Genomic DNA, 24,887 nt, shown 5'->3' with positions numbered 1-24,887 from the left:
GCACATAACTTTTTTTGCTTAAGCTACTCATATCTTAGTCCAATGTCAATTTTGTTTGTTTATTTATTTTTAATTCCTATGCTTTTCCTTATTTCTAAAGTTGGCTTCCAAAGCATCATCCCCACCTCCCAGATATCATTCCTCTCCTTGGTCAGATTCTAATAAAGGGAATCTCCAGGCTGTCACCAATGAACGGTTGTCACTGACTGTTGGTTTTCCACCGTCAAGCATGCCTGCCCCAACTCCTCCACCTTTTCCTGACAGCTTTCATTGTGATCTAGAGGAACTCAACTCTTTGGCATTAACAGCATCCCAGTCTATACCAATGCCCCCTGCTAATATCACTTGCCAAGTTAAGGATGGTAATTTTGTTCCATTTACATCACCAAAGACCTCTCTCAGGTCTTCTGAATCTCTTCTTCAGCCCTTCTCTGCATGTACTTTTGTATCACTTCCTCCAACAATCCAATTTCAGGACACAGCACATACGCCTATAACAAATGGTATCAAAATGAATGAAAGAAACTATAAAGATCTGAAAGAGATTATTGGATCTCCAACTGTTAAAGAAACCAGAAGCTTATCAGATACTACAAAAGCACATGGAACCATGAGCACTGCTTTTGCTGTCTCTGAGCCTTCTAAATGTGGCTCCCTACCCAGAATGCTAGCGGCAATTGATGAACAGGAAGAGGAAATCTGTGAGGAGCGCCTGTCAATAATCCAAGAGGGTCAGCCAAAATGTCAAGATTCACATTTCTACAGATGTGCACCTGATGTAACAGAACAAATGCCAAGACTGTATATAGAGGAGACACTGAAACATGACCGAATAAAATCTCCAATAGCAATTAAAAGCGAGCCTATGATACCTTATGAAGGATACAGTTCATCAAGTATCAATAAAGAGGTATTTTAATTTCTTAAGATTTAGCTTCTACATTCATACAGTTCACTCCCAGTATAATTAGTCTAGTCTTTTCTAATATATTTTTGTGTATCTATACATATACATACAGTATTATAATTAGGGTTGTATTCTATTAAATAAATTATATATGATATTCTTAATGTTAGAGAAAATGGCACTCCCATCTCAAATCTGTCTCTTGCTGAAACTGAAAGAAATACCATTCTAGGTTACATGGTGCCCTTATTTTCCAGACTTCCCTTCTCTGCTGCCATCACAATAGTTCTGACCTGAAAGACCGAATGCACAGCTTTCTTCACAGGCCCATTAGTGCTATTCTTTGAATTATCTGACAGAATGGGAGCTCTCAAATCAGGGCTATCCACGCACTCCTGAAAGTGTGAGGAGGAATCGCCTGCAGAGACTCAGCAATTCACCTCTCAGATGTGTCATTTGGCCATCTAACTAATTATAGTCTGTTCATGTCACAAGAATGTGACTAATAACTAGGGGCCAGATTAAGTTTGGCCATGAAACACATGCTTTCTAAGGCATGATCCCCCTCCCACAGTTCCCCCTGGACCAGCACAACTCTGTAGTGCCCCAATGCATGCCAATGTCTAAATGCCACAAGATGGCTCGGAATTAATTAACACATGATATATATATCTATCTATATAGATAGATAGATATATAGATATATATATATATACACACATATATATATATAATTCTAATGTTTCTAGGCAAAGTTTTAATAACTGTTTTTTTATATATATAAAATTTGTTTCAACAGTCAGACAGTTCAAGCAATTAAACTGGTTCAAACCAATCTATAAAACAGATATATGGGTAATAGGTGATCCCTGATAGATTGTAACACTTTGCAGCACTCATAATTTGTTCTCATGGCTTAAAAATTACAGTGTAACCCGGAGAACAAACTATGCTGTGGTTATTTCAAGGGACACTGCCAGTATAAAAATTATAGCTGTTAACAAACACATTCATTTACTTAAGATATTAATAACATTTACATTATTAAAATTGAAAGATTTAAAAAAAAAAATCAATTTTGTCAGTGTATCCTCTTTTATCACTTCCTTGCATTTCTTTTGACTTGGAAAATGAAAATCAGTTGATTCAGTCTGAGCTCTGTTTTATAGGCAGTGTCTTGTTCAGGGTCTTATTTCTGCAATGTTTGAGAGCTTCCACTCAGTCAAATAATTCAAAGGGTAGCACTAGTGAGCCAATGAAGAAAGTCACAGATTCTGCCTTTCAGGTCAGAATGATTGTGATGGCAGCTATATAGCAGAGAAAGCAAAACTGGAGAAAATAAGAGTACCATGTAACCGAGAATGATTTCTCTCTGTTTCAATAAGAGGGATATTTGAGGGAATGTTTAACTAAGAACAACTGCTTTAATTGTAATTTCTGAAAAACAAAGTATTAGGTTTTGCAAAAGTTTCTTTTGATAACATTTAAAATTTGGACGTAATTTAACTCAACAGTGCCCCTTATAAATAATGTATTTAAAGGCAGGTTTCATTTGAAGTTTTAACAGACCTTCATGTAGGGCCCAATCCTTCAAGATACTGAGCTCTTGGGTGAGGTGCTAAGCACTCTCGACTTTCATTGCTGAGCACTTGCAAAATCAAGCCTAAGACATATTAGGGGGCCTCCAAGAATACAGTTTTGAAATTACAAGAGATACACTACTCCCATCCCATATTTGTGTTTTTCAAATGAATGAGCCTAAAGACAGGGTAGTAGTAGAAAGTAAGTAGAATATGATAAGACTGAGTGATTTCTCCTCAGAACATTAGATTTACTGACTTGTGATGAATGTAACATCAGCCTGAGTACAGCAGTTAGGGGTCTCTCTGTCTCTGCTTGTTAGTGGTGTATTACTCCTCTCTCTGCACTTTATGTTCTTCACTGATGGTTGTACAGCATGATTACTTGTCTTTCTTAAATGTTTAAGCCATCCCCACTTTCCTCTGGGACACAAGGGCCTTCTGCTTCTCCTTCTCATCTTGCTTCTAGTCCTCCATTTCACTCTGCCAAGGCACCTCCCTCTCAGTCTGTCTCCACATCTTCCCAGTCTGCTGTTCCCCATTCACCTCCTCTCCTTTCCAAACTTTCATACCGACAGGAGATAAACTCACCAAAGTTAAAGGTAACTGCACTTGTTGACTGTGAATTGCTGCATGTCTCCATGTGTGTTTGACAAATAGAAGGTACAATGCTGAGATTGATCTTTTTACATTTTTAAATATAATTTCTCAGTTACTAATATTCGTAGCATAAGCATGTAGCTAGCTCAAATGTTATAAGCAGCGTAGTGTATTTTCAGCTGAAATAACAATGTCAAGTAAGAAAAACTATCATGAAGGGACTGGATAGTTCAGGGAAGGATTAGCTGGATAGCTCAGGTATAGGATGTAGGAGCTTTTAATCTCTAGATCTTGTGTCTGAACCCACACTAGGGGTTTGATCTAGCTCTCATTGAATTCAATGGGTGGTTGCTGATCACTGCAATAGATGAATCAGGCTCTAGGTCATTAGGCCACTGAAAAGTTACCAGATGTTATGCTAAAGGAGTTTGTAGTTTCAGTCCAATTCCTAAGGGGCAGATGTGTATTTCACAATAACCACTATCATACTTATCACCCATTAGTAGCATTCTTATTGTCAGTCCCATTAGCCAAAAATGGAACAGATATAGAGTATGGGTAACTTTCTCTTCTCAAGACATATTTCCAGGTCACGGTTGAAGCACTGTGGCGGGGCAGAGCAGAGAAGTCTGAAATTGTCACTTGCTTTCTAGGTCTTTAGTGGGAGCATAGAAGGAGTCAAACTCCAGAGATGTTAATTTCATGAGCATTACATTTGGTTTAAACAAAAAAGAGAAAAATCACCATAACACTATGATTGACTTTAAACAAGATTTAAGGTGTTCCATTTTTTCCCCCACTGAGAAAGAGATGTTGACAGCTTCAGATCTCTCACCTAAGAGACCACCTCTCTCCCTGTGATACACTACCTAGTGTATCTGCAGTAAGTAGAAATGCGGAAGCAAGATCCCCCTCCTATAATAGAGAGGAAGTTGCAGGTTGGGGTGTACTCCGTCAGGACCCTGGGGCTCTGAAATAATTTCCTGTCCCTGGTCTAAAAATTGCCATGATTTGGTTACTTTGAGGGCATGCTAAAAGGGCCGTTTGTTGGTTTTGAAGAGAAGTGGGAGGATTGTAGTAGTGGCCATTGTATGTGGTTGGTAATAACTGAGCATGTGCTGCACCTTGCTAGAAGGGGTGAACTAACTGTATTGCATTTTGGTTATATAATTTTGAATAACTGACAGGGCACTTAGAGCCTATGGATGAGTGCTTTTACTTATTCTAAATCAAAACAAATAAATAAAATTCAGGAAATGTTACCGACTAGCACAAAGTCTTTGAAATTATCTCTAGGGGATCTTCAGATTGTTCATATTATTTGAGCATTCATCGATAAATCCTAACAAGGCAAATTAATACAAAATGAAAGGAAATACAAATACGCACTCTTTGAAATGATACAACAAGCTGAAAGTTCATACAGCTCAGGGCACGAATTTTGACTTTGGATTTTATTTTGTTGCTTTTCATTGGAAGTGGTGAAGGGTAAGAAGTGCAAATTATCAAGAGAGGGACATTTTATTGTCTCATTTTAAGACAATGCAGATTAAGCAATGATAATAACTAGAGGACAGTTTCTTTTTTCTTAAAGAGGTCTATCCACAACTCTTACGTGTCTTTTTTGATCGTCTCCTGTTCTCTGCCTGTTTCATACTCTAGATTATCTTTGAAGGCCAGTGAGCACTTCCCCCTGTGAATGTCATCAGCATAGGCCCAAACCAATGGGAAGACTCCCATTGACTGATGAGTTTTGATCAGCCCTCTGTATCTGATCTGGAGACAACACCCCCTGCCTCTGAGAAGCAGGCAATGTCTGCTATGTCTAGCAGCAAAGATTGAGCACAGCAATGGGCAGGTGAACTAACATCCCAGCAACTCGTAGTAAGTCAAAAGTATAATGCTTACCATTATACTGATCCATTTGGCTCGCACAAACCCCCTATCAATAGGCTGCGAATTGGATTTCAGAAGAAGTGGTAGTTCCTATTCCCATGCCACTTGTGTATATCAGTGAGTATCATGCTGAACACTGCATGTCTACTGTATTAAGAAGCCAGGCGTTTAAGTCTCTTAACAACTAATTACATCAAAGAGTACAAAACTAAAATACACAAGATGAGGGAAAGTTGTTCAAGATGGGAAAGCCCTACAAGGTAAAGGGAATAATAGGATTGATATTGTGATAACTTTGCTCATGCTAGACTAAAGGTTGGTTCACAGATGAATGTAGAAGCTTGTCAATACCCTTAGATGAGACTAAGGACAGTGAAATACAAGAAACTCTAGGTAGGATTTTTAAAGGGGCAGTAGGCCTCGCCATCACTGGAAAAAAGGTGTAGTTTTAGCTCAAGTTAGATGACATATTAACTAACTTGAGGTAAAATCCTAGTGAAAGCAAGGCAGTTTGTAGTTTTCACATGAGTTAGCAGGTTGACTCAAAGATTAGGCTCCCCCATAGGCCTTAACTTGTGTGAAAACTACAAATTGTCTTATGTAGTCACTAGGATTTTACCTTGAATTAGTTAGCATGTGTTAGCAAACTCAAGGACACACCTTTTTTTCACAGGGAAGATGAGGCCTCTGTGTCTTAGGTTTCCAGCTCCCATTGACTTTTAGTGGGCGTTGTACCTATCTATTCTTTGTTCCTTTGAAAATCTTCCCTGTGTGATTATAAAAGCATTGGGGAGATGATAGTGGAAAGTCAAATCAAGTCTAAGCCAGTCTCACTAAAAATATACAAAACTAGAACATTTATTTTAGCTCTTTGATTTTAAAGTCTTTGATGTTGTGATTCTTTTAGAGCCTTATATCTTGCAGAGAGAATGTAAGTATTTAAAGGTAGCGTATGCCCTCTTGACCCACACATGGAAAAGTCCTTTGACAAACTGATCACCCCTTGCCCGCACAGTGTGAGGCAGGTCAGTTTCCTAAGCAGCACTATGTTTCTTAGTCGTGGATGTTAGAGCAGGGAGCGTGTGGCCCAAGCAATGGGCAGGTTTGGGGGCAAGGAGAACATTATGCATAACATCCTCCACATCCACAGTATGTAGCAGCGAACCTGTCACATTGTGGAATCCCCTTTAAGGGAGCCAGGCCTGGCACAAGATTTCCAGCAGATCCGTGGATATCCATAAGGCTTGGAAGTCAAACCCGAGACTCTTCCATGGTGGAGAAAACCTCGTTTTCTGAAGGAAGAAATCAGAAGAAACCCCACAAAGGGAATCTTAAAGAGTTTTTCTCCCTTCTTGGCCCCCGTCTAAGGCTTCTTTAGCATTTCTTGGTTATTCACTCTTCCAGTTTGTAAAAGGAGCCTATTCTTCACTCTGGGTACATGTACAAACATTTCAATGACAACTCTTCACAAAATCCAAAGGACCAGGCTTCCAATGAGGATATTCACCATTTCCTCACAAATAATTCTCATTTTCTTCACATGCCCTTTAACAAGTTTTGATTTCCATGAAACAATTAGCTTTGAAAGCTAATTTACATAGGCACCAGCCTAACTGATATCCTTTTATTTATCATCCTCCACTGCCTTAAACATGCACTCAGAAAGCAAGTCAGATTTCAGCAGTGCTTTCAGTTTAATATCAAAGGGCTATAAGATCAGTTGCTAGTATTTCCCTGCTCGCTATGAACTTTCTGCTGTGTGCTTTTGAATGTTCTATATTATTAATGGTCACTTCAATACTTAAATTTGCAGTGCTAGATCATATCCCAAAAAGAGTCATGGGTGAATAATCTTGCAAGTTGTAGCTGTAAATGTCAGTGCAACTGCCAGAGCAACTAAACAATGCTGCAGGTGATACAATAGCAACAGCACAGGTGTGCTGGACTAACAGATCAGCTTGTTCTTTGCATTTTAACACATGGGCCTTTTTAAAGAATTAGCATGTCCAATTTGTATGCGCAAACGAAGCAGCAAAAATCCCCTGTAAGGCTTTGTACTTAAGCTATGAACTTATACAATTTTTATGGTTTTTCCAGGCTGATTTAAAAAGAGAGATATTTGTTATGGGTAAACCTCCTCGTAGCCCTGTGATGACTAAGAGATCCTGCAACTCACCTGTCAGAGGTCACAGCTATTCACACAGGGTATGGTACTGAATGCCCAGTGTGTGATGTCAGCATTCTCCCCTAGCATAAGGAGTTTAAATAGCTAGTCTCCCTGTTCTTTGTTTGATAATGTGTTTGAATACTATCAGTACGCTGTGTTTCATTCCTGCTGTGCTGCAATGCTGCTGTCAAACTACAAAAATGATTTGCATAAAATCATAATGAAATTCTTTATGGACAGCACCTTATGTTACAGTTCTGTTTTGTATTGTATCTCCACTGGATTGCCCAGTGTTCACAAAACATCAAAAATGACAGAATTCTTTACACAATTTAGTCTATTTTTTCAACTATTTTCTAAATGGTTCCTCTTGTTTCAAGGCATTTCCAGATTATTAAAATGGCCTTTTTGATACCCCAAAAAATCTAGACTTTATTGCATGTAATATGGCTTTTGTAATGTGTTCAATATTCCTTGATTTTTTTGCATTCATATTCTTCTTTTGAAAATATTTTGTTGCCATAGCAATGTGTGCTGCACTGACTTGATATCATGTTTTCCCCAGCACTGCTATTTGCAACTGTGATTCTCTTCAGCGTTTCCCTTCATAACAGTCATTAACTACATCTATTGTATTTAACCTAAAGATCAAATTATTTACAGAGTATATGTATTGGTCTTATATTATATGCTCTAATATTCAAGAAGATTCTAAATGAAAATATAGTTTGTGTGTTATGCTGGTTTTTTTGGTTAGGACCAAAATGCTTTACATGTGTATCTTAACATTCAGTGTGCTTTGTCTCAAAGCATCTGAGACCGCTTTTGCCTCTTACTGTTGATAGCAGAATGGATTTGCAAGGGAGCATAGAGACAGGGCCAGCACAGGCTTTTTTGCCGGCCCAAGCAGCAAAGGAAGAAAAAAAACAACCACCCCGGGATTGGCGGCATTTCGGCAGCAGCTCAATTACTCCGCTTCATTCCTCGGCGGCAATTTGGCGGCGAGTCCTTTGCTCCGAGACGGACTGAGGGACCCGCCGCAGAATTGCCGCCGAAGACCCGGACGTGCCGCCCCTTCCCATTGGCCGCCCAAAGCACCTGCTTCGTTCGCTGGAGCCTGGAGCTGGCTCTGCATAGAGATCTCTTGCAGTTGCCCTTTGATTTTACATTCATCTCCCTCCCTCTGTCTGCTATGTGTAGGGGAGGTGTATTCTCCTCCCCCACAAGATATTCGTGTTTCCATAGTTTTGCTGGATCCTTGTTTTCCCATTAGGGTTGCCAACCCTCCCAGTTTGGCTAGCAGTCTCTCAGAATCGGGCTCGATCTCCCGGAGGCCACTGAAGCCAATCTGGGAGATTTTAGGCTGCTAAAAGTCTGGCAGTGCAGCGGGGCTAAGGTAGGCTCCCCCTACCTGCCCTGGCTCCGTGCCACTCCTGGAAGCGGTGACATGTCCGGCAGCAGCTCCTAAGAGGAGGGGCGGCCAGTGGGTCTCTACATGCTGCCCCCGCCCCAAGCACCGACTCCGCAGCTCCCATTGGCCGGGAACGGGGAACCATGGCCAGTGGGAGCTGCGGGGGCAGTTCCTGCAGGCAGCGGCAGAATGCAGAGCCGCCTGTGAGCCTCAGAGCTGCTGCCAGACATGCCACCCCCTGAGGTAAGCACCGCCGAAACCCCCCCCACCCTAACCCCCACTCCAGCCCCCTCCCGCACCCAAACTCCCTCCCAGAGCCCGCACCCCCTCTCACACCCCAAGCCCCTGCCCCAGCCTGGTGAAAGTGAGTGAGGGTGGGTGAGTGGGGGCAGGGCCTCAGAAGGGGCAGGGGCATGGCCTTGGGGAAGGGGTAGGGAAGGGTGTTTGGGTTTGTGCAATTAGACAGTTGGCAGCCCTATTTCCCATTGAACTGGTATGTACCAGAGACATCACAAAAAGACAAACCTGAAATTAGGTGGTAGGGGGCAGTGATATTGCTTGTTAGGAAGCAAATTAGGGGATAGATTCTATTCCCACTAAAGTAGAGAGAAGATTTAGGTCCTATGTTACTCCGCATGATAGGATGCAAAAAACAGTTAAAGGATGCAATACTGGGCAGTATGTGTTGTGTATTCTTTATGGGCTTAATTCCCAGAACTAGGCACCCACAATTGCACACCTAATTTGCATGCTCAGTTATCATGTGTGCCCTAATTAGCCATCAGCATGCCAAAATGCCTTACATGCAGACCCAGTTGCAGTAACCATACATGCAAATGAGATGTGCAGTTGTGTATATGTTCATGCACACAGTTGTGATTGTGCACTGTTGAAATTAAAGTCCTAAATCTTTTACTCCTACACAGGAGGCAACATGGTCTAGTAAACTGAGCCATGGGAATTGGAATCTAGAATCCGTGGAATCCGTGACCCCAATCACTCGATTGCCTGAGGGTATGTCTGCACTGCAGTTAAAAACCTGCAGTTGGCCCATGCCAGCTGACTCGGGTTTGCAGGGCTCAGGCTGTTGGGCTGTTTGATTGCAGTGTAGACTTCTAGACTGGGACTAGAGCCAAAGCTCTGGGACCCTCCCACCTTGCAGGGCCCTAGAGCCCAGAAGTCTACACTGCAATGAAACAGTGGCCCCTTAGCCCAAGCCCTGCAAGCCCGAGTCAGCTGACACAGGCCAGCCACAGGTTTTTAACTGCGGTATAGACATACCCTGACTTGCCAGCGTGGATGGGTCATGAGTTAGGGCGCCCAGGGCTGCTTTAATGCGCTCCAACTTGCAAGTGTAGCCAAGCCCTGAGTGTCTGGGTTTCCTGGGTTGTCATCCCAGCTCTGCTCCTGACCTGACATAGACTAGTCTCTGCCTAGCCTTTCTGTGTGTTTCTGCATCTAAACAATGGAGATCAAAGTCCCTATTTACCTTGCAAGGGCATTGTGATGCTTTATTAATTGTTTCTACAGTTCTGTGACTATGTAAAGTATTATGTATTTGCTAAGTACTATTATTTCTAATTAAGTTTGGAATGTAAAATTATCTCTTGCCTTGAGTACAAATGCATTTTACACTCTGTCATGTCAACATTATCTAACAGAGAAGTGTTGGAATTACATGTGGAAGACAAGAGTAGTATTATACAGTGCTTGACTCATTTCGTCCTCTTTTGGCATATGTTCAAGGTATTGAGTCATTTATAATATTGTTTTTAAGGATGTTACCCTTTATTGTTTGCAAAAAAAAAAAACCCCAAACAAATCAACAACAACCCATCAATAGGAGTTTAAAAGAGAAGTACATGGAGCCTGCCACTGGTATTCAAATCACATTCAAGGGTTTGCGGAAGGGCAGATAGAGCATAGGCCAGGAGCACATATTGAATCCAATCCCAATACCTGTTCCCATTTCTGCTTGATCAGTCAGATTTTGATGAGTGTTTACCACAGTCAGATAATATGTTTTGTTTTATCATTTGAATTTCTCACCATTAGACGACATAAAAACAAAGATACTTTAAGAATGTTTTATGCACATCACACAAATAAACATAATTTATATCAGGAAGGATAGACAGACATGTAGGGCCAGATTTTTCAAAGATATTTAGACAACTAAATATGCAGCTAAGTGCCTAGTGGGATTTTCAAAAGTCCTAAGTGCCTAACTCCTATGGGAGATAGACTTTTGCAAATCCACTAGATGCTGCTGTGTCTTTAGGCAACTAAATACCTTTGAAAATCTGGCCCATAAACTCTATAAACATGAAATCGAGAATGTTTATAATGTTCTCTGCAATAAATTGTGTGCACTAATTTAAAAATAACCTTGGGTGCAACATTAACATTATGTGTAATTTTAGCTACATGAAAAACTGTGATGATTATAATGTGCAATTAGTAACCCTTAATCAAAATGTGGCTTAACTTGTTAGCTTCAGTATAAATCTGTATGTGTTCCACTCTGATATGTAGTGTTGCTAGCTGCCCATTTGTTGCAAAATACTCAGGCAGTGATGCGCCTAGCAACAAAGGAGAAAGTTATCTAGACTCACATGACAACTAGGGCCAAATTGGGCTGCAAAGAGAGGTTTGTCCAGTCTTCTTCAACTATAAGGATGGTAGACAAGGAGTGGGGGCTTTGAAATGGGTCAAAGTGTTTGTAGAGGGAAGAATTTGTATTTATCCACCCACGGTACAGAGGGCTCCTCAAGAAAAGGAAAAAACCCACCGCCTTTAAATAACTATTTTGTTTGAAATCTTGTATATTCGTGCGGTGGATCAGTTTCTATTATAGATGCAATTGTCAAATCACAGGACTGTTCCAGTCTGAAAACTGGCTAAGGGGACTCTTTCAAGAGTGACAGACCATCATTTTACCTAACCTAAAAGCTTGCTTTAAAATTACCTAGTGATGCATGTGTTTTGTTTTGTTTTGAAATCTGATGGAAAAATTAGACATGGCTGTGAGGAAATTCTGTGAGAGGAGAACACTGAAGTAGTTTTGTTCTTATCTTTTTTTTTAAAGATGTGTGGCTGGCTGTCTCTTAACCCTTTAGTTTGATTTGCTTAGCTCTGGCAGCACTATTAGTAATGAATTAAGATTGAGCAGTTGTCAGTGTATAAAGCAGTGGTCACCAAGTGATCGATGGCAATCGATTGGTCGATCCTGGAAACTCTCCCAGTCAATCACGATCTCCGGCTGCTAAAAGTACAATGGTGCAGCGGGGCTGCCACTAAGGCAGACTCCCTGCCTGTCCTGGCCCCATGCTGCTCCCGGAAGAGGCCACCATGCCCCCACAGCCCTGGGGGAGGGAGGGGCAGAGGTCACCGCGCACTGCCCCGGCCTGCAAGCACTGCTTCTGCAGCTCCTATTGGCCAGAAATGGGGAACTGTGGCCAATGGGAGCTGCGGGGGGCGGTGCCTGCAGAGAGGGGCAGTGCACGGAGCCATGTGCCCCCCCCAGGGGCTGCAGGGGCACGTTGGCCCGTTCCAGGAGTTGGCCGTGGTGTAGGAGGTTGCCGGGGTTCTATGCCCATTCTATAATTAGAAATAGTCCCATATGGAAACTGACAGCAGTGAACTCGTGCTATGTAGTTTGCCCACTCTGCTAGGGAGGATACCACCTCATCTACAGAGTCATCAGGAAGGCACTGTCTCCCATGGTTTTATTCCTTAGTGCCCCAGATGCTTATGTAGCTGTTGAGAGGTAGCAATCCTATCAGAATAAACATTTAAAAATTACCAATTTTTTGAGATACACTGAAATCTGGACAAGATGTCACTCTCTTATTTGGCAATCACCTGTTATTAGAGACTATCCCACGGTATCCTTAAAACTACAGTGTATCATTCTAGTCCATCTTTATTAGAAGACCATCTTTAACAAGCACAAATTTGTGTTGGCCCCTTGAGTAGTCACTTCAGGTAGGCAGGTCCCTAAATACGTAACCATTTATAGAAAGGAGACCACCTTTTGAATTTCATCAGTAGCAGTTGAGAAACCAGTGCAGTTCCAGAGCACAGAAGCGATGACATCATACCGTGTTTCTTCATTACTGCAAGTAAACAAGACATTGTTTTTCCCTATTTGAAGCTTTATAGTGAGCTTCAAGAGTAACCTAGAATAAAGTGGACTGGAATAGTCAAACCTAGAGAAGACAAAAGTATGGACAAATATGATAAGGTCCATGACATCAAAAAAAAGTCCACAAACTCTTAATTAAATCATTCATAGGAGAACATATGGTGTGAGTTATCTTTGGTACCTAGGTATCAAAGACCAGTTAAGGTTTCCAAAGTACTTCCAGACTGCAAATCTCTTTGGTGAGGGGAGGGCAGCCTCCAGTAATAGACAGCATAATCACAATCCTAATTATTGCTTTCCTCTTTCAACCAGCATGTCCTCCATCTTTTCTGGACTGAGGCTAATGTGGAGCTAGATATAAACAAATGGCTTTCTATTTGTTCATAACATGGTGTGCCTTTTTTAGGAAGTTAAGGTTTTTCACTTCCAATATTAAAAGCATCTGTTACATATTGGGGTGGTGCTAATTTAAAAAGGAAGGTAACTCTTAAAAGGTCACTGCACTGGAAATATCTACCAACTTTTCCCTTCTAAACTAAAAATGTTACATGTTGACATAATTAGTTTGATTCTTTTAAAAGTGTGTGTGTGTCCTGTATGTAGGAATATTGTTTGTCTAGATAAATCATAATGAATGGATGCTCATACTTCACTGTTAAGAATGATTTTTGGTTCCTGTTTTGTCTGAGACCACACTTCAGGCAAAGATTGTATAACAACAGGCATTATTTGCATTTGGGTTTCATGGTATCTCCATTCCTGCACGGTTAGTGATATTTGAAAAAGTAATCGGGCTCAACTCTGACCTTTTCCTTCAGCATGAAAAGATTTAGACTGGATAAATTAAAAGCTGTTCTTTTTTTAATTTTCACTATGTCCTTCAAAATAATCTAGTCTTTAAACCTGTAAATGTTCTAGTGCTTGCTCTTTTCTTTATCTTTTAAAAAAGAATATGTATCATGCCAGTATCCAAATTATACTTAAATTAGAAACAATTTTAAATCTTTATTACATTTCAAATCATTTCATTACAGCCACAGCGCCCTGTGTTTGCTCATGAAAACATACACAGTGGGGGGGAACCGTAAGTATATTTTTTATCTACTTAACCAGAGATATAACACTGGCACTTAAAGAAGGGGACGATAGCCAGCATATCTTCCAAGGAATCAGTAAACTAGCTAGTAGAATCATGGGATAACACAGTTATCAAATAATGTTGGAAGACATCCAGGAAATCCCTGATGGCAAAACTGAATTATGAAGGTACATTATCTCACAAATGAAGATAAATGTACTATAGCATAGTTACACACAAAAACTGCTACATTTCTCCATGTTTTACAGTTAAGATGGAAATTAATTTAAAAACCAGTTCATGGTCATTTTGTGATTCCATCATTTTTAGACTTCTTGAGCAGAATGCCAGTTATAAAGATTTAATAATAATTCAACTTGTCTGCTACACTGGCCCTGAATTATCTCCTGTAAATTATTGTTTGTCAAGGAATCCTTCAGGATTAGAAAAGTGAGCAAAATGTAGGAGGTGAATGAAGTTGATAACAAGAATGCAACATCACATCTTACAGGGGAACTTGGCATGAGCAAGTGATAAAACTAGATAAAGAGCAAATTTTCAAAAGCATCTAAGTGACTTAAGCTCTTAAATTCAGTTTTCAAAAGTGACTTGGGCACTCTGGTCCTGATCCAAAGCCAATTGGAGTCAATAGGAGTTATTCTGTTGACTTCAAAAAGAGCTTTGGATCAGGCCCAGGTAGCCTAAGTCTCACTGATTTGCAATGAAATGAGACTTAAGCCTTGAAGTGCCAAAGGGCCACATTTTTACAAGCCTAAAGATGCGCACAGACACCTACAGGGTTTTTATAAGTGCCAGGGCACCTAACTCCCATTTAAATCTGTTCAGGCAGATCATTATTCCGTTAATTGGCTATTTCCAGCACTGATTTATAGACCCCATCACCAGAAGAATTAATCATCCAGTTTGGAATTCCTTGAAGCCAATGGGAATTTTGTTTGGATGATATGAGTGCCTAAACCTTTCTCCAACCTAAGAGCCAGATTATAACTCAGCATAAGGGAAAATAAAAACCTACACCCATACTGCTGTGTAGCATCCCTGCGTTTCTACTGTACACCAAAGGGGTAAGCTGTATGCTCAGCCCTGCATAGATGGACAGGGAATGGGCAAAGAAGCATAGTGGAATGTGGAGGGATCTTGACTACACCCCCACAGTATGCCAATTGGCGCAGTAAGAGTTGTTGTAATCTGCTACTGGGGTGGACCAATAGGAGACTGTTCCCCTTCCTGGAGAAAGAAGAGTATAGAGAAGAAAGGAAGGAATCCCTGGGATGCTCCTCAGTTGCTGCAATTACATGTGACTCCTTATACAGGACTGTTGTATAAGCACCATCTAGCCATAATAACAACTTAATACACTATTATTTCACCTCTAACACAGGAATAAAGAAAATGAGTTTGGTGGTCTCATTTCTCTTGCCATTTATCCATCACACACATCATCACATAACTGAAAGGCCAGGATTGAAAAAGTAGAGAGTACTGTAAGGTAGAAATGCAGTAGAATGAAAAACCTGTTTGTGAAAGCTAGCACAGTTAGAATACTGCCTGATTCAAGCTATCACAGTCATGACAACTAAATTCACTCATAAATGTAAAACAATCAATTAACCAGGTGAAATGTCTAATATTCCACCCATTCCTAGTATGTGCCTTCCTTTTAGCTTCTCTTTTCTGCCAGGAATATACAGTACTTTTTTCATTTTTTCCCTTCCTTTTCTCTACCACTTTCTCCATTTCCATCTATTTTTATTTTATCTGTGCAGCCTCTGAGGCTGCTCTAACTTACAGTGAGGGTCAAGTACATGGCTAGCCAGACCCAGAATCCAGGAGGTGCAAAGGGGACATGCACCACAGGAGGAAGTGGGAGAAGTTAGTTTATCTCCTAAGATATTGGGACCAGCATCTTACTTTCCTCTTCCTCCCCTCCAACACATCATTTTACTCTTTTCCCCTCCCCTTTAGGCCATGGCTACCCCACCACTATCTTTCTCAAAAGCCTCTCCCCTTCTCAGAATAGAGTTGAGAGGAGTTATGCGTTAGCATCTTCAGTTAGATTGCATAGCTGTATGAATCCCACTGTAAACAATTTAGTAATCGCACATAAATTGTCTTTTACATAAACTATGCTATGTATTCCATTCTGGACCTAGTCCCATAAGTACTTATGCAGGCAAAAGTTTCCTGCATTGCTGTTTTCCAATATGCAGTGTTGTAGTTTTTAGTGGAGTATGTTACCTTAAAAGTTAATTAAATGTTTGACAAGCTCCTCTAGCTAAGTAAAGGTGAAAAGAACTTAATTTTTAAAAACACACTATTTGTCCTGTTTAAGGTTTCAGGCTCTATATAACTATACTCCTAGGAACGAAGATGAACTGGAGCTCAGAGAGGGAGATATCATTGATGTGATGGAAAAGTGTGATGATGGATGGTTTGTGGGTATGTTTTATTTTGGTTGGTTGTTTTTTAATTTCAGAAATATTTGCTGCCCTCATAGTTTTCTTATATTTAGATAATTGTATAATTTGATGTGTTCTAAGTGGCAAATTGATTGTAATTTGGCACTCATAATAACCCTGATTATGCTGAAGTCTTTGGGGACTGGCCTGATCCAAAGCGCTCTGAAGTCAATAGGTAGCTTCCCACTTATTTAATGAAGAGCACTATCATGCAACCTTCACTTAGACTGAGTGGAATTTACTCACATAATTATCCCATAGATTTCAATGGAACTACTCATGTAAGCAAGTATTACTGTCTGTAAGGGTTTCAGAAATGGGACCAAAGAACATTGACTTGATCACTCCAAACATCTTACATAAACTATAAAAATACTTTAACTGTCCTGCTAATCCTAAATTATTTTGGAAATGCTACAGAACTGCTGATGACATCCACCCTTATGCCAGATTATTTCATTACAATTAATATTGTTAAATAATTCTCAAAGGTACTAGGTCAATATTTTAATATGTTAAAATTATCACAAATTATAATCTGGATACACATAATTGAAATAAAATAACATAACTATGCCTCTTGTAGTTGCTTTTCCCTTCATCATATTTTAAATTGATAACAGTTTATGACTGGGAAATGTAATTCATCAAGCTATGCAATCCACAGGGTCAGTTTGGCTTTCTACAAGCATAAAAAGTCTCGCCTGTCCTAGTATTTGTAGTGCTAATGAAATTTCATAAACTGAAAACAAAACTTAAAGGCCACACATGCATAGTGATTACTTACTATTACTGTCATCTTTCATTTATTACTTCTACTTTCAGGAACCTCAAGAAGAACCAAATTCTTTGGTACTTTCCCTGGAAACTATGTCAAGAGGCTGTGAATTTTTTCCCCTACTTATTTATGCTGCATCTCTGCAACACATCTGCATAAAGCTGCTAGAAAACATGCTACAACAGGCCTTCTGTTTTCTTGCTTTGCAGTCTCAAATAAAGGTCATCTAGTTCATCATCATCCCCATCCTCATCTGCCAAACCGTTCCAGCAGTATTACAGCAACGACTACAGTGTGTGAATAACTAAGCTTTTATGAAACAAGAGGAATCGTTTCAACATTTAAGTACTTTTTCCTGTTTAGTCCCCTCCCCCCCCCCATTAGAAACAAAGGAATAGGAAAACCTTGATGGAAGGTACACAGGTGACTCTCCATGGGAAAATCTGCATTGTTTGGGACGTTTGTGGTACTAGCATTAAATGCTATGCAAAATTTTGATTCTCAGCTTCCACCTGGTACAAAGAGAAAGTTGCTGTTTACTTTAAAAAAATAAAATAAAAAGTTGTGTCCACATTCTTTTTAGCTTGGCAACCTATGTTGCTTTCACTTTGCTGTATCACAAGTTTGCCTATTCTACTGGTTTACGATATATGACAATTATAATATAGATTTTTTTTTTTGCCTGCACTTATATGTTGTAACATATGCACAGTGATTGTAAAATTTCAAGCAAGAGTAGTTAAAATGGGGGAACTGCAAGTGTGTTGGATGGGTGTGATTGTATTGGTTAAATCTCATTTTTTCCAAATAAGCTATAGTGCTTTCTGTTAAAACTAAAGAAGTGCAAGAGGCATGAAATCTTGAGAGTTTGTGGATAATGATGAGACAATGAGCTATGAAGATAGACAACAATAGCGAACTACTGATGTCTAACATTACATGACTATATCTAAATTTACTGTAATAATCAGCAACATGAAATTTGAGAGTTTAGTGTTTTTATTTATCAGGTGAAGCTTACAAAACAACACTAAACAGTGTTAGTGCAACGTTGTATTCTAACATAGCCACCTGAAAAAATATGCACAGATGTACTGATTTTATTTCACTAGATATATATGTATACGTTAACAAAATCTGAATTCTTGTTTAGGAATATAGTACCACACAAAAACAGTCACAGCTATTAAAACAGATACATTTTAGTATTTTTTTCTGAATGAAACAAATATCTGAACACGCCATTCTTTTTCCTTCTGCAAAGGTAAGCAAAATCTAATATATGAAATTACGAGACAGGATGATAATAACTGTGGCTTTATACAAAACAATTCAAATTTGGTTTCTTCAGCACCTTATAGATGGTAAACGCTTCTATTGCATTTTTCTTGTGATAAAGGGTTGATCTTATCACTATGTAAGTAGTCTCTAGCATTTTGTATTTTTTTGTACAGAACCATTTTGGTGTTGATTAAAAAAAAAAAAACAGAGTTCTTCATTTGATCTTTGCCCTTTTCATAATACAGAACATCTTCAATGCATTTTTCTTTACTTGCCCCTCTTACCATAAGCACACCTGGATAGTGCAATTCTGTAAAATAGCATTTTATGCAAAATTTTATTAATGGTTTTACTAGCCAAATCTAAATGTACATATGACTTTATTACAGAAAAATGTCATTAAGACAAAGGTAAAGAAACATCTTTGTGCAGCATACCTTTATTACTGCAAATTTCATGGCAAAAGCTTTATATTTCAAAGGCTTTCAATTTTAATTTAGATCTGCATGCAGCTTTGCTGTGAGATTCATACCTATCTTTGATGCCATTTATGATGGAAGACAAATATCTGTTGCCTGTGATATTTAAAAAAGTACTGTTTCTACTCTGTAACTGATTTTTAAAAATACGAGTTTTTCATACCTGGCTTTCAGGTAATTGACTTTAAATTCTTATAAGCAAAGGGTCTCTGTGTTTTTTCTTGAATAGACTTATAATAAATTCTGCTTGGAGTACATTTCAGCTTTTCTTCCTGTTATTTCTTGATTTACACCATCACATATTTTTATCCTTAGTTTCTTTGTATTTGAACTGAAATGAACCCAGCTTTATCTGGGGACACAATCCCAGAGATTTGTCTGCCACCAAACATAGTATTTGTTGTCAATTTAAGTAATCCTACACTTTCAGCTTCAGACACATTAGATTTTAAAAAAGACAAAACCAGCATTATTTCACTCAAATAGCTTTTCCCTGATGTTAGTTATGTATAGCTCTCAGTCTTGTTCCACACTGGTACTTCAGATAATTTACATTAAGGAATTTGCCACCTTTTAATGTCCCTTACTCATAATAATATCTCCTAAAATATTTGCTTCCAGAAGGAATTTTCAGGAATGACATTTCTGTACCAATCTTCTGGGACTGTACTACCATTCCCAGAACTACCTGTACCTCTGAGGAGCATGCTGGTGTAAAGGGATACAAAAACAACAGTCTAAACCTTTAACATTGGCCAAAATTCCTACATTTAATTCCTTTTACTAACTTAGATAAGCCAACACCATGCCACTCCTGTAAAATGAAAAAACACCACAGTAATTTTACTTAAAGATGACAAAATTATATATAAAGTTGGTTTCACTCCAACTGCAAAGACTAAACTCTCCCACCTGACGCATTATGGCTTTATCTACGCTATAGCAGAGGTTCTCAACCTTTTTCTTTTTAAGCCTCCCCCCCAACATCCTATAAAAACTCCACAGCCCACTTGTGCCACAATAACAGGTTTTCTGCATATAAAAGCCAGGGCCCGTGCGGTGTGGCTTCGGCGCTCTGCCCTGGGCCTCAGCGAGTCTAATGCTGGCCCTGGTTGAGAACTACTGCACTATAGCACCTATGTTGACACAGCTATGCCAGCATAGTCCCCTAGCATAGACACAGTATATGTCAATAGAAGCACTCTTCTGTTGTGGGAATAAGTTTTAAGTGTAGACCAACTCAAAGCCTACAGTAGGAACACTTTTACCAGTATGGGAATACCAGTAGATTCTACACTACCAGCAAAGTACTCCTAGTGTATACACATATCACAGCTATACTGACAACGCTGGGCTTTGTACCAGTACAGTAAAACCACCCCTTAACAGCAAAACAAACTATTCGGGTAAAAAGCACAGTTTGCCAGTATAACTGCATCCATCCTACAGACTTCTGCAGGCATAACAATGTCAGTCAGGAATCACACTACTGACCAGCATTGCTATACCCCCAGAAATTTGTAGTGGAGACCTCGCCTGACCGCTTCCACTGGGAACAGCAATCACCTTGAACTGAAGAGGTATGAATTGCTCCTACCTCAACACCATGTAAGTAGTACTATTGACACACCTAGCTTTTTGCTTCTGCTGTCCCCCAACATACACCTCAGTCTTTGTTTTGGAGACGCACACACTTTGTACAATGAGAAGTTTTCTGAAGAACACCCAGGCTTTGTTGTAGGTCATTAATTCTCTTAGGCCTGGTCTACACTTACAAGTTTTGCTTGCATACTGACATAGCTATGGTCACACCCCTAACTACTATAGCTACTGCAGCAAAGGCTGTTGTATAAATCCAGTTATACTGGCAAAAAAGTCCTATTTTTTTCCTTTTGGGAACTGGTATTAACTATACCAGCAAACAAATTATTTTTCCAGTAAAAGCTGTGCCTCCACTAGGAGGGTTTGCCAATATAACTATAACTCTTTCTAGTGTAGACAAGGCCTTTGCTATTCATTAATCTCTATAAAATGCCCAGAACCTCAACTGGTATTGTTTAAGGGTGAGATTTTCAAAAATGCCTAAGAAATACAAATATCCTAAGTCATCTTCTAGGTTACATCTACACTGCAATAAAAGACTCAACGTGGCTGGCCTGGGTCAGTTGACCTGGACTCTCAGGGCTTGGGCTGCAGGGCTATAAAATTACAGTATAAGATACTCAGGCTGGAGCCCAGGCTCTGAGACCCACATAGCCTGGGCTCCAGCCCAAGTCAGCTGGCCTGGGCCAGCCACAGTTGTGCTGTGGGTCTTATCACTGTGCAGACATACCCATAGACAGTTTTGAAAATCCCACCCTAAATCAACAAATGCAGTAGGATAGCTACATTTTTGTGTATGTCCTCTGGCCCACTACTCTAAATTCAAATGACACAGCAGGGGATAATATCAGTCCACAAAGTATCCTCTGCATTCACTGATTCCTAAATTTCGGGTGTAAAATAGCTATCACGCTAAGCATATCAGAGAAATTTCCTCCTTGGATCACATCATCTGATTGTAGATTAGATGCATCCTGTTCATCTGAAGGCAATCATAATCCTGATAATCATCCATTGTGAAAGCCCTATAACCTGTGACACAGGAGACCTGAATTAGGCAGCAGGGTGCCCTACAGCCTATAGTCCTCATTGCCCCCTCTGTGATCCAGCATGGTACCAATACTACAGTAACTCTTGTGCTGTTTATTTTACACTGTGCCCTAATTTTCAATATGCTGCAGATTTTAATATTGAAAATGCATGTAGAAGCTGTCAGAGGAAAGCTGCAAATTTTAGCAGCCAGGCAAGGGATATCTGTGTCTTCTGACACTTAAGAACGTAAGAATGGCCACACTGGGTCAGACCAAAGGTACATCTAGCCCAGTATTCTATCTTCCAACAGTGGCCAATGCCAGGTGCCCCAGAGGGAATGAACAGAACAGGTAATCATCAAGTGATCCATTCCCTGTTGCCCATTCCCAGCTTCTGGGAATAGGCGTGGCAACCTAAAATAATCTTCTGTCCACAGAGCAGCTATGGCCTGAACATCATACTTCAACCCTGAGATAAAGAAGCCAGTTTGAGAGGTGGACAGCTAATCCAGGGAGGACATGTAATCTCTCTGCCAATATTGCCAATTATGTGTTCTGACAACCTCTTTGGAATAGCTTCCAAAACTTCTTCCAAGAAAAGACTCCACAGAAATGATAAACTCGCATCTTGCAGACCCTTTCAGCCTTCCAGGCCTTATTCTGATTGTCCTTGTTGCAACATGCTGGACAACATATCACTTTGCTTTGAGGGTGAAATTAACCCCTTTGCAGAACATCTGCCCAAGGAATATGAATCAGTTTGTGCTTAAGTGGAACTTAAGCATGCTGACTCTCTATGCAAGGGTAAATTTCACACTTTGAGTCCAAAATAAAACCCTCCATCCTCTGTTTTCAGATATATAACCACAAAGTACCCAATAGGTCTCAGCAGATGGTGAAACTATATATAATAGTTATATGAGTTTGTTGTGATCATCTGTGTGGAAAGCACAGGCTATGTAAAAACAAAAGGATGTGAGTTGAAATTTCAAGTAATGGTATATTTTGACCTGAGCCAGAGGGACAGCATATGAACATGTGCTCAACAGTTTATTAAGACACTGTTGCCAACAACTGAAGCAAGGCATGTTGTCATGCCATTTTGTAATGTTTGGTATTTATTACTTGCCTTTAAATGCCCATGTACAAAGTGTGATAGGAACATAAGGTGCTTCCTGTACATTTGAAAAAGCACTGCACTTACCTAATGTGAAACAGATGAGAACTATCAGCTAACTATTAGGTAAGTAGCTGTAATAGGACCTTAGATCACTGCTAAAAATATTCCCTAACAGCAGTTATAGATACGAAGGGTGAAATCCTGGCTCCGTTGAAGTCAAATGTCAAACTCCCATTGACTTTTACCCATAGAATTGAATTTGTATTCAAGTTTCTATGTTAGCCTGAAAAAACTGAAACACAAAATAGAAGTAGCTAAACAATGCACATCTGTTCATTATAGGGATTCCTTGTTTAATTGCTCCTACTGCATACTACAGTATCAGTTCCTGGAGTCAACTGATATCTGTTTAAATATTATAAATAAAAGCCACTTTATCATAACTAACCCCTTAAGTAATTGTAGAATATCAATAGGTCAAGACCTCGGTGTAGGAAACAGCTTTTACAAATCTGAAAAAGTGTTTTAGATAAGAAATAAATATAAATTAGATCAAGAGCTGAATCCACCAAGAAAGGTCATTTTACGGAGGCTGACACTCCAATACTAAGATCTAGAAATAAGAGCTGAACAGTAGCAGAGCAGAAAGCCTCACCAGCATGCCAGCAGGCAATGAGCAGGCAGCAGCCAACTTGTAAGTGGATATTTAGAAGGCATAGATTTCTTATAAAGCACTACAGCAATCTTAAACAGGTTAGCTGTTGGGATGCAAAGACAGTGGTTGGGTTTGTTTGGTGTTGGCCAAAAAAGTACTTTTCTACATCCTGGTTATAAATACCCTGGAACAATTAGTATTACTGTGGTTCAGTCTTCTGAATCACATCTACTAGCCAGTCAATATCTTTCTCCATAAAGCCACTGAGAATAGAGTGAAAGTCCATTCAAGGGGAAAGTTGTTCTCTCAGTTTAGGCAATGAGTGTCTCTAAAGATGTCTTATTATACATGTCAAATGCTGTTCAATCCAAAGAAAGTGTTCTGCACTGGCATATACATAAGCTATATGTCATCCCCAAAACTCCAAAAGAACACTATACACATTCATGCAGCACCTTTCCAGGTCTAGTGAGCACTAGAGGAAATCATGAAATCAGTGAAGAGCATGAACATCATCAAGCTGTAATTGTTGGTCTAATCCTGGTTGTTGCTTGCATTCAAGCCCAAATCTTTAGCAGCTCTGCACACTCCATATGTGAAGCAATTTACAGAACTGTGCCTTCTCCTTCTGGCATTATATAGAACACCTACACCTCTAAGATTAAAGTGTAATTTGCATGTGGTAGCAAATATGAATCAGATAATATCAAAAACCGGAAGAATGTACAGATCTCACCAGAAAGTAGTCATTGGTTATATTAAATGAATGGCCTTTATGCACAGAAGAACTGTAGTGGGGGGCTCATTAAGAACAGCCATTACACAGATAGGTTATATCTAATTAGGATTTTGATACATGAAGGTTTCCCCTTGAACAGACTGGCATTACAGCACAAATAGTACTGCAGAAAAAACTGTTGACTGACAACCAGGAATGTGGTGTTAGGTTTATCTTCAGTACAGACACTCTGATGAACAATAGGACTATTTGTTCCAGGATATCTATAGCCAGACCTCAACCATGTGTGTGTCTTGCTGCCAGTGAAAATAACTTGAGAACTTTGAGTGCACAATTTTCCAGGAGACAGGCAAGTTCCTCACACCCACAAAAACAAACACACACAGAGGTAATCCTACTCTGTCTTCCCTCCAGCAAAGATGATGTAACACACATTATTTTAACAAATGCCTGAAGAACAATTTAATGAAAATACATATCAAATTTCTGCTTCCACTAATGATGAATTACCAGTTATATATAATTGCAATGAGTACCTGGCAATGATAAGACAGAGATGAAGTTTACTGTTTTAAGTAATAGTTTTTCTTTATAAGGACGGTTCATGCACTCACTTGGGAGCATTTTAAATCTTCAGCGAATGCAACAGTATCAGCTGGGGTACTATAAAAGCCCAACATGATAGGGTTAGTCAAGAATTTTGTTAGTTTTCTGTCAAAAAATAGTTCTATGTTTTTTACAACATGATTTTTTTTGTGAAAGATGTTTGCTTTCTGTGGAAAATTTTAATTTCTGTCAAAAAACCAAATGCCTGAAAACTGATAATGCATTGCAGCAGAATACCCAGTCTGGCCAGGAAGTGGAACCCACCCCTAGAAAAGAATGAGTCATGAGGCACCCAAATAACAATTCCTGTGAGACCCTGTGGTGGCATTT

General features: G+C 39.6%; 1 protein-coding gene across 4 annotated transcripts in view; it reads left to right on the top strand.

Annotated features, from left to right (window-relative positions):
* SORBS2 (sorbin and SH3 domain containing 2) overlaps positions 1 to 17,513 on the top strand; it is a 243,467-nt gene extending 225,954 nt beyond the window's left edge. For all 4 annotated transcript variants that reach the window (XM_024219237.3, XM_024219236.3, XM_024219233.3 and 1 more), the window contains 3 exons: positions 13,743 to 13,792; positions 16,140 to 16,246; positions 17,092 to 17,513. In XM_024219237.3, the coding sequence (XP_024075005.1) occupies positions 13,743 to 13,792; positions 16,140 to 16,246; positions 17,092 to 17,153 (219 nt within the window). In that variant the 3' untranslated portion in view covers positions 17,154 to 17,513. The remainder of the gene's footprint in view (positions 1 to 13,742; positions 13,793 to 16,139; positions 16,247 to 17,091) is intronic.
* The last annotated feature ends 7,374 nt before the right edge of the window (positions 17,514 to 24,887 follow it).

Source organism: Terrapene carolina, unplaced genomic scaffold, assembly GCF_002925995.2.
Source record: "Terrapene carolina triunguis isolate 2854851 unplaced genomic scaffold, T_m_triunguis-2.0 Scaffold66, whole genome shotgun sequence".
Taxonomy (NCBI): Eukaryota; Metazoa; Chordata; order Testudines; family Emydidae; genus Terrapene; species Terrapene triunguis.
The sequence above is the reverse complement of the archived record's forward strand: the minus strand, read 5'-3'. Positions and strand labels throughout refer to the sequence as shown.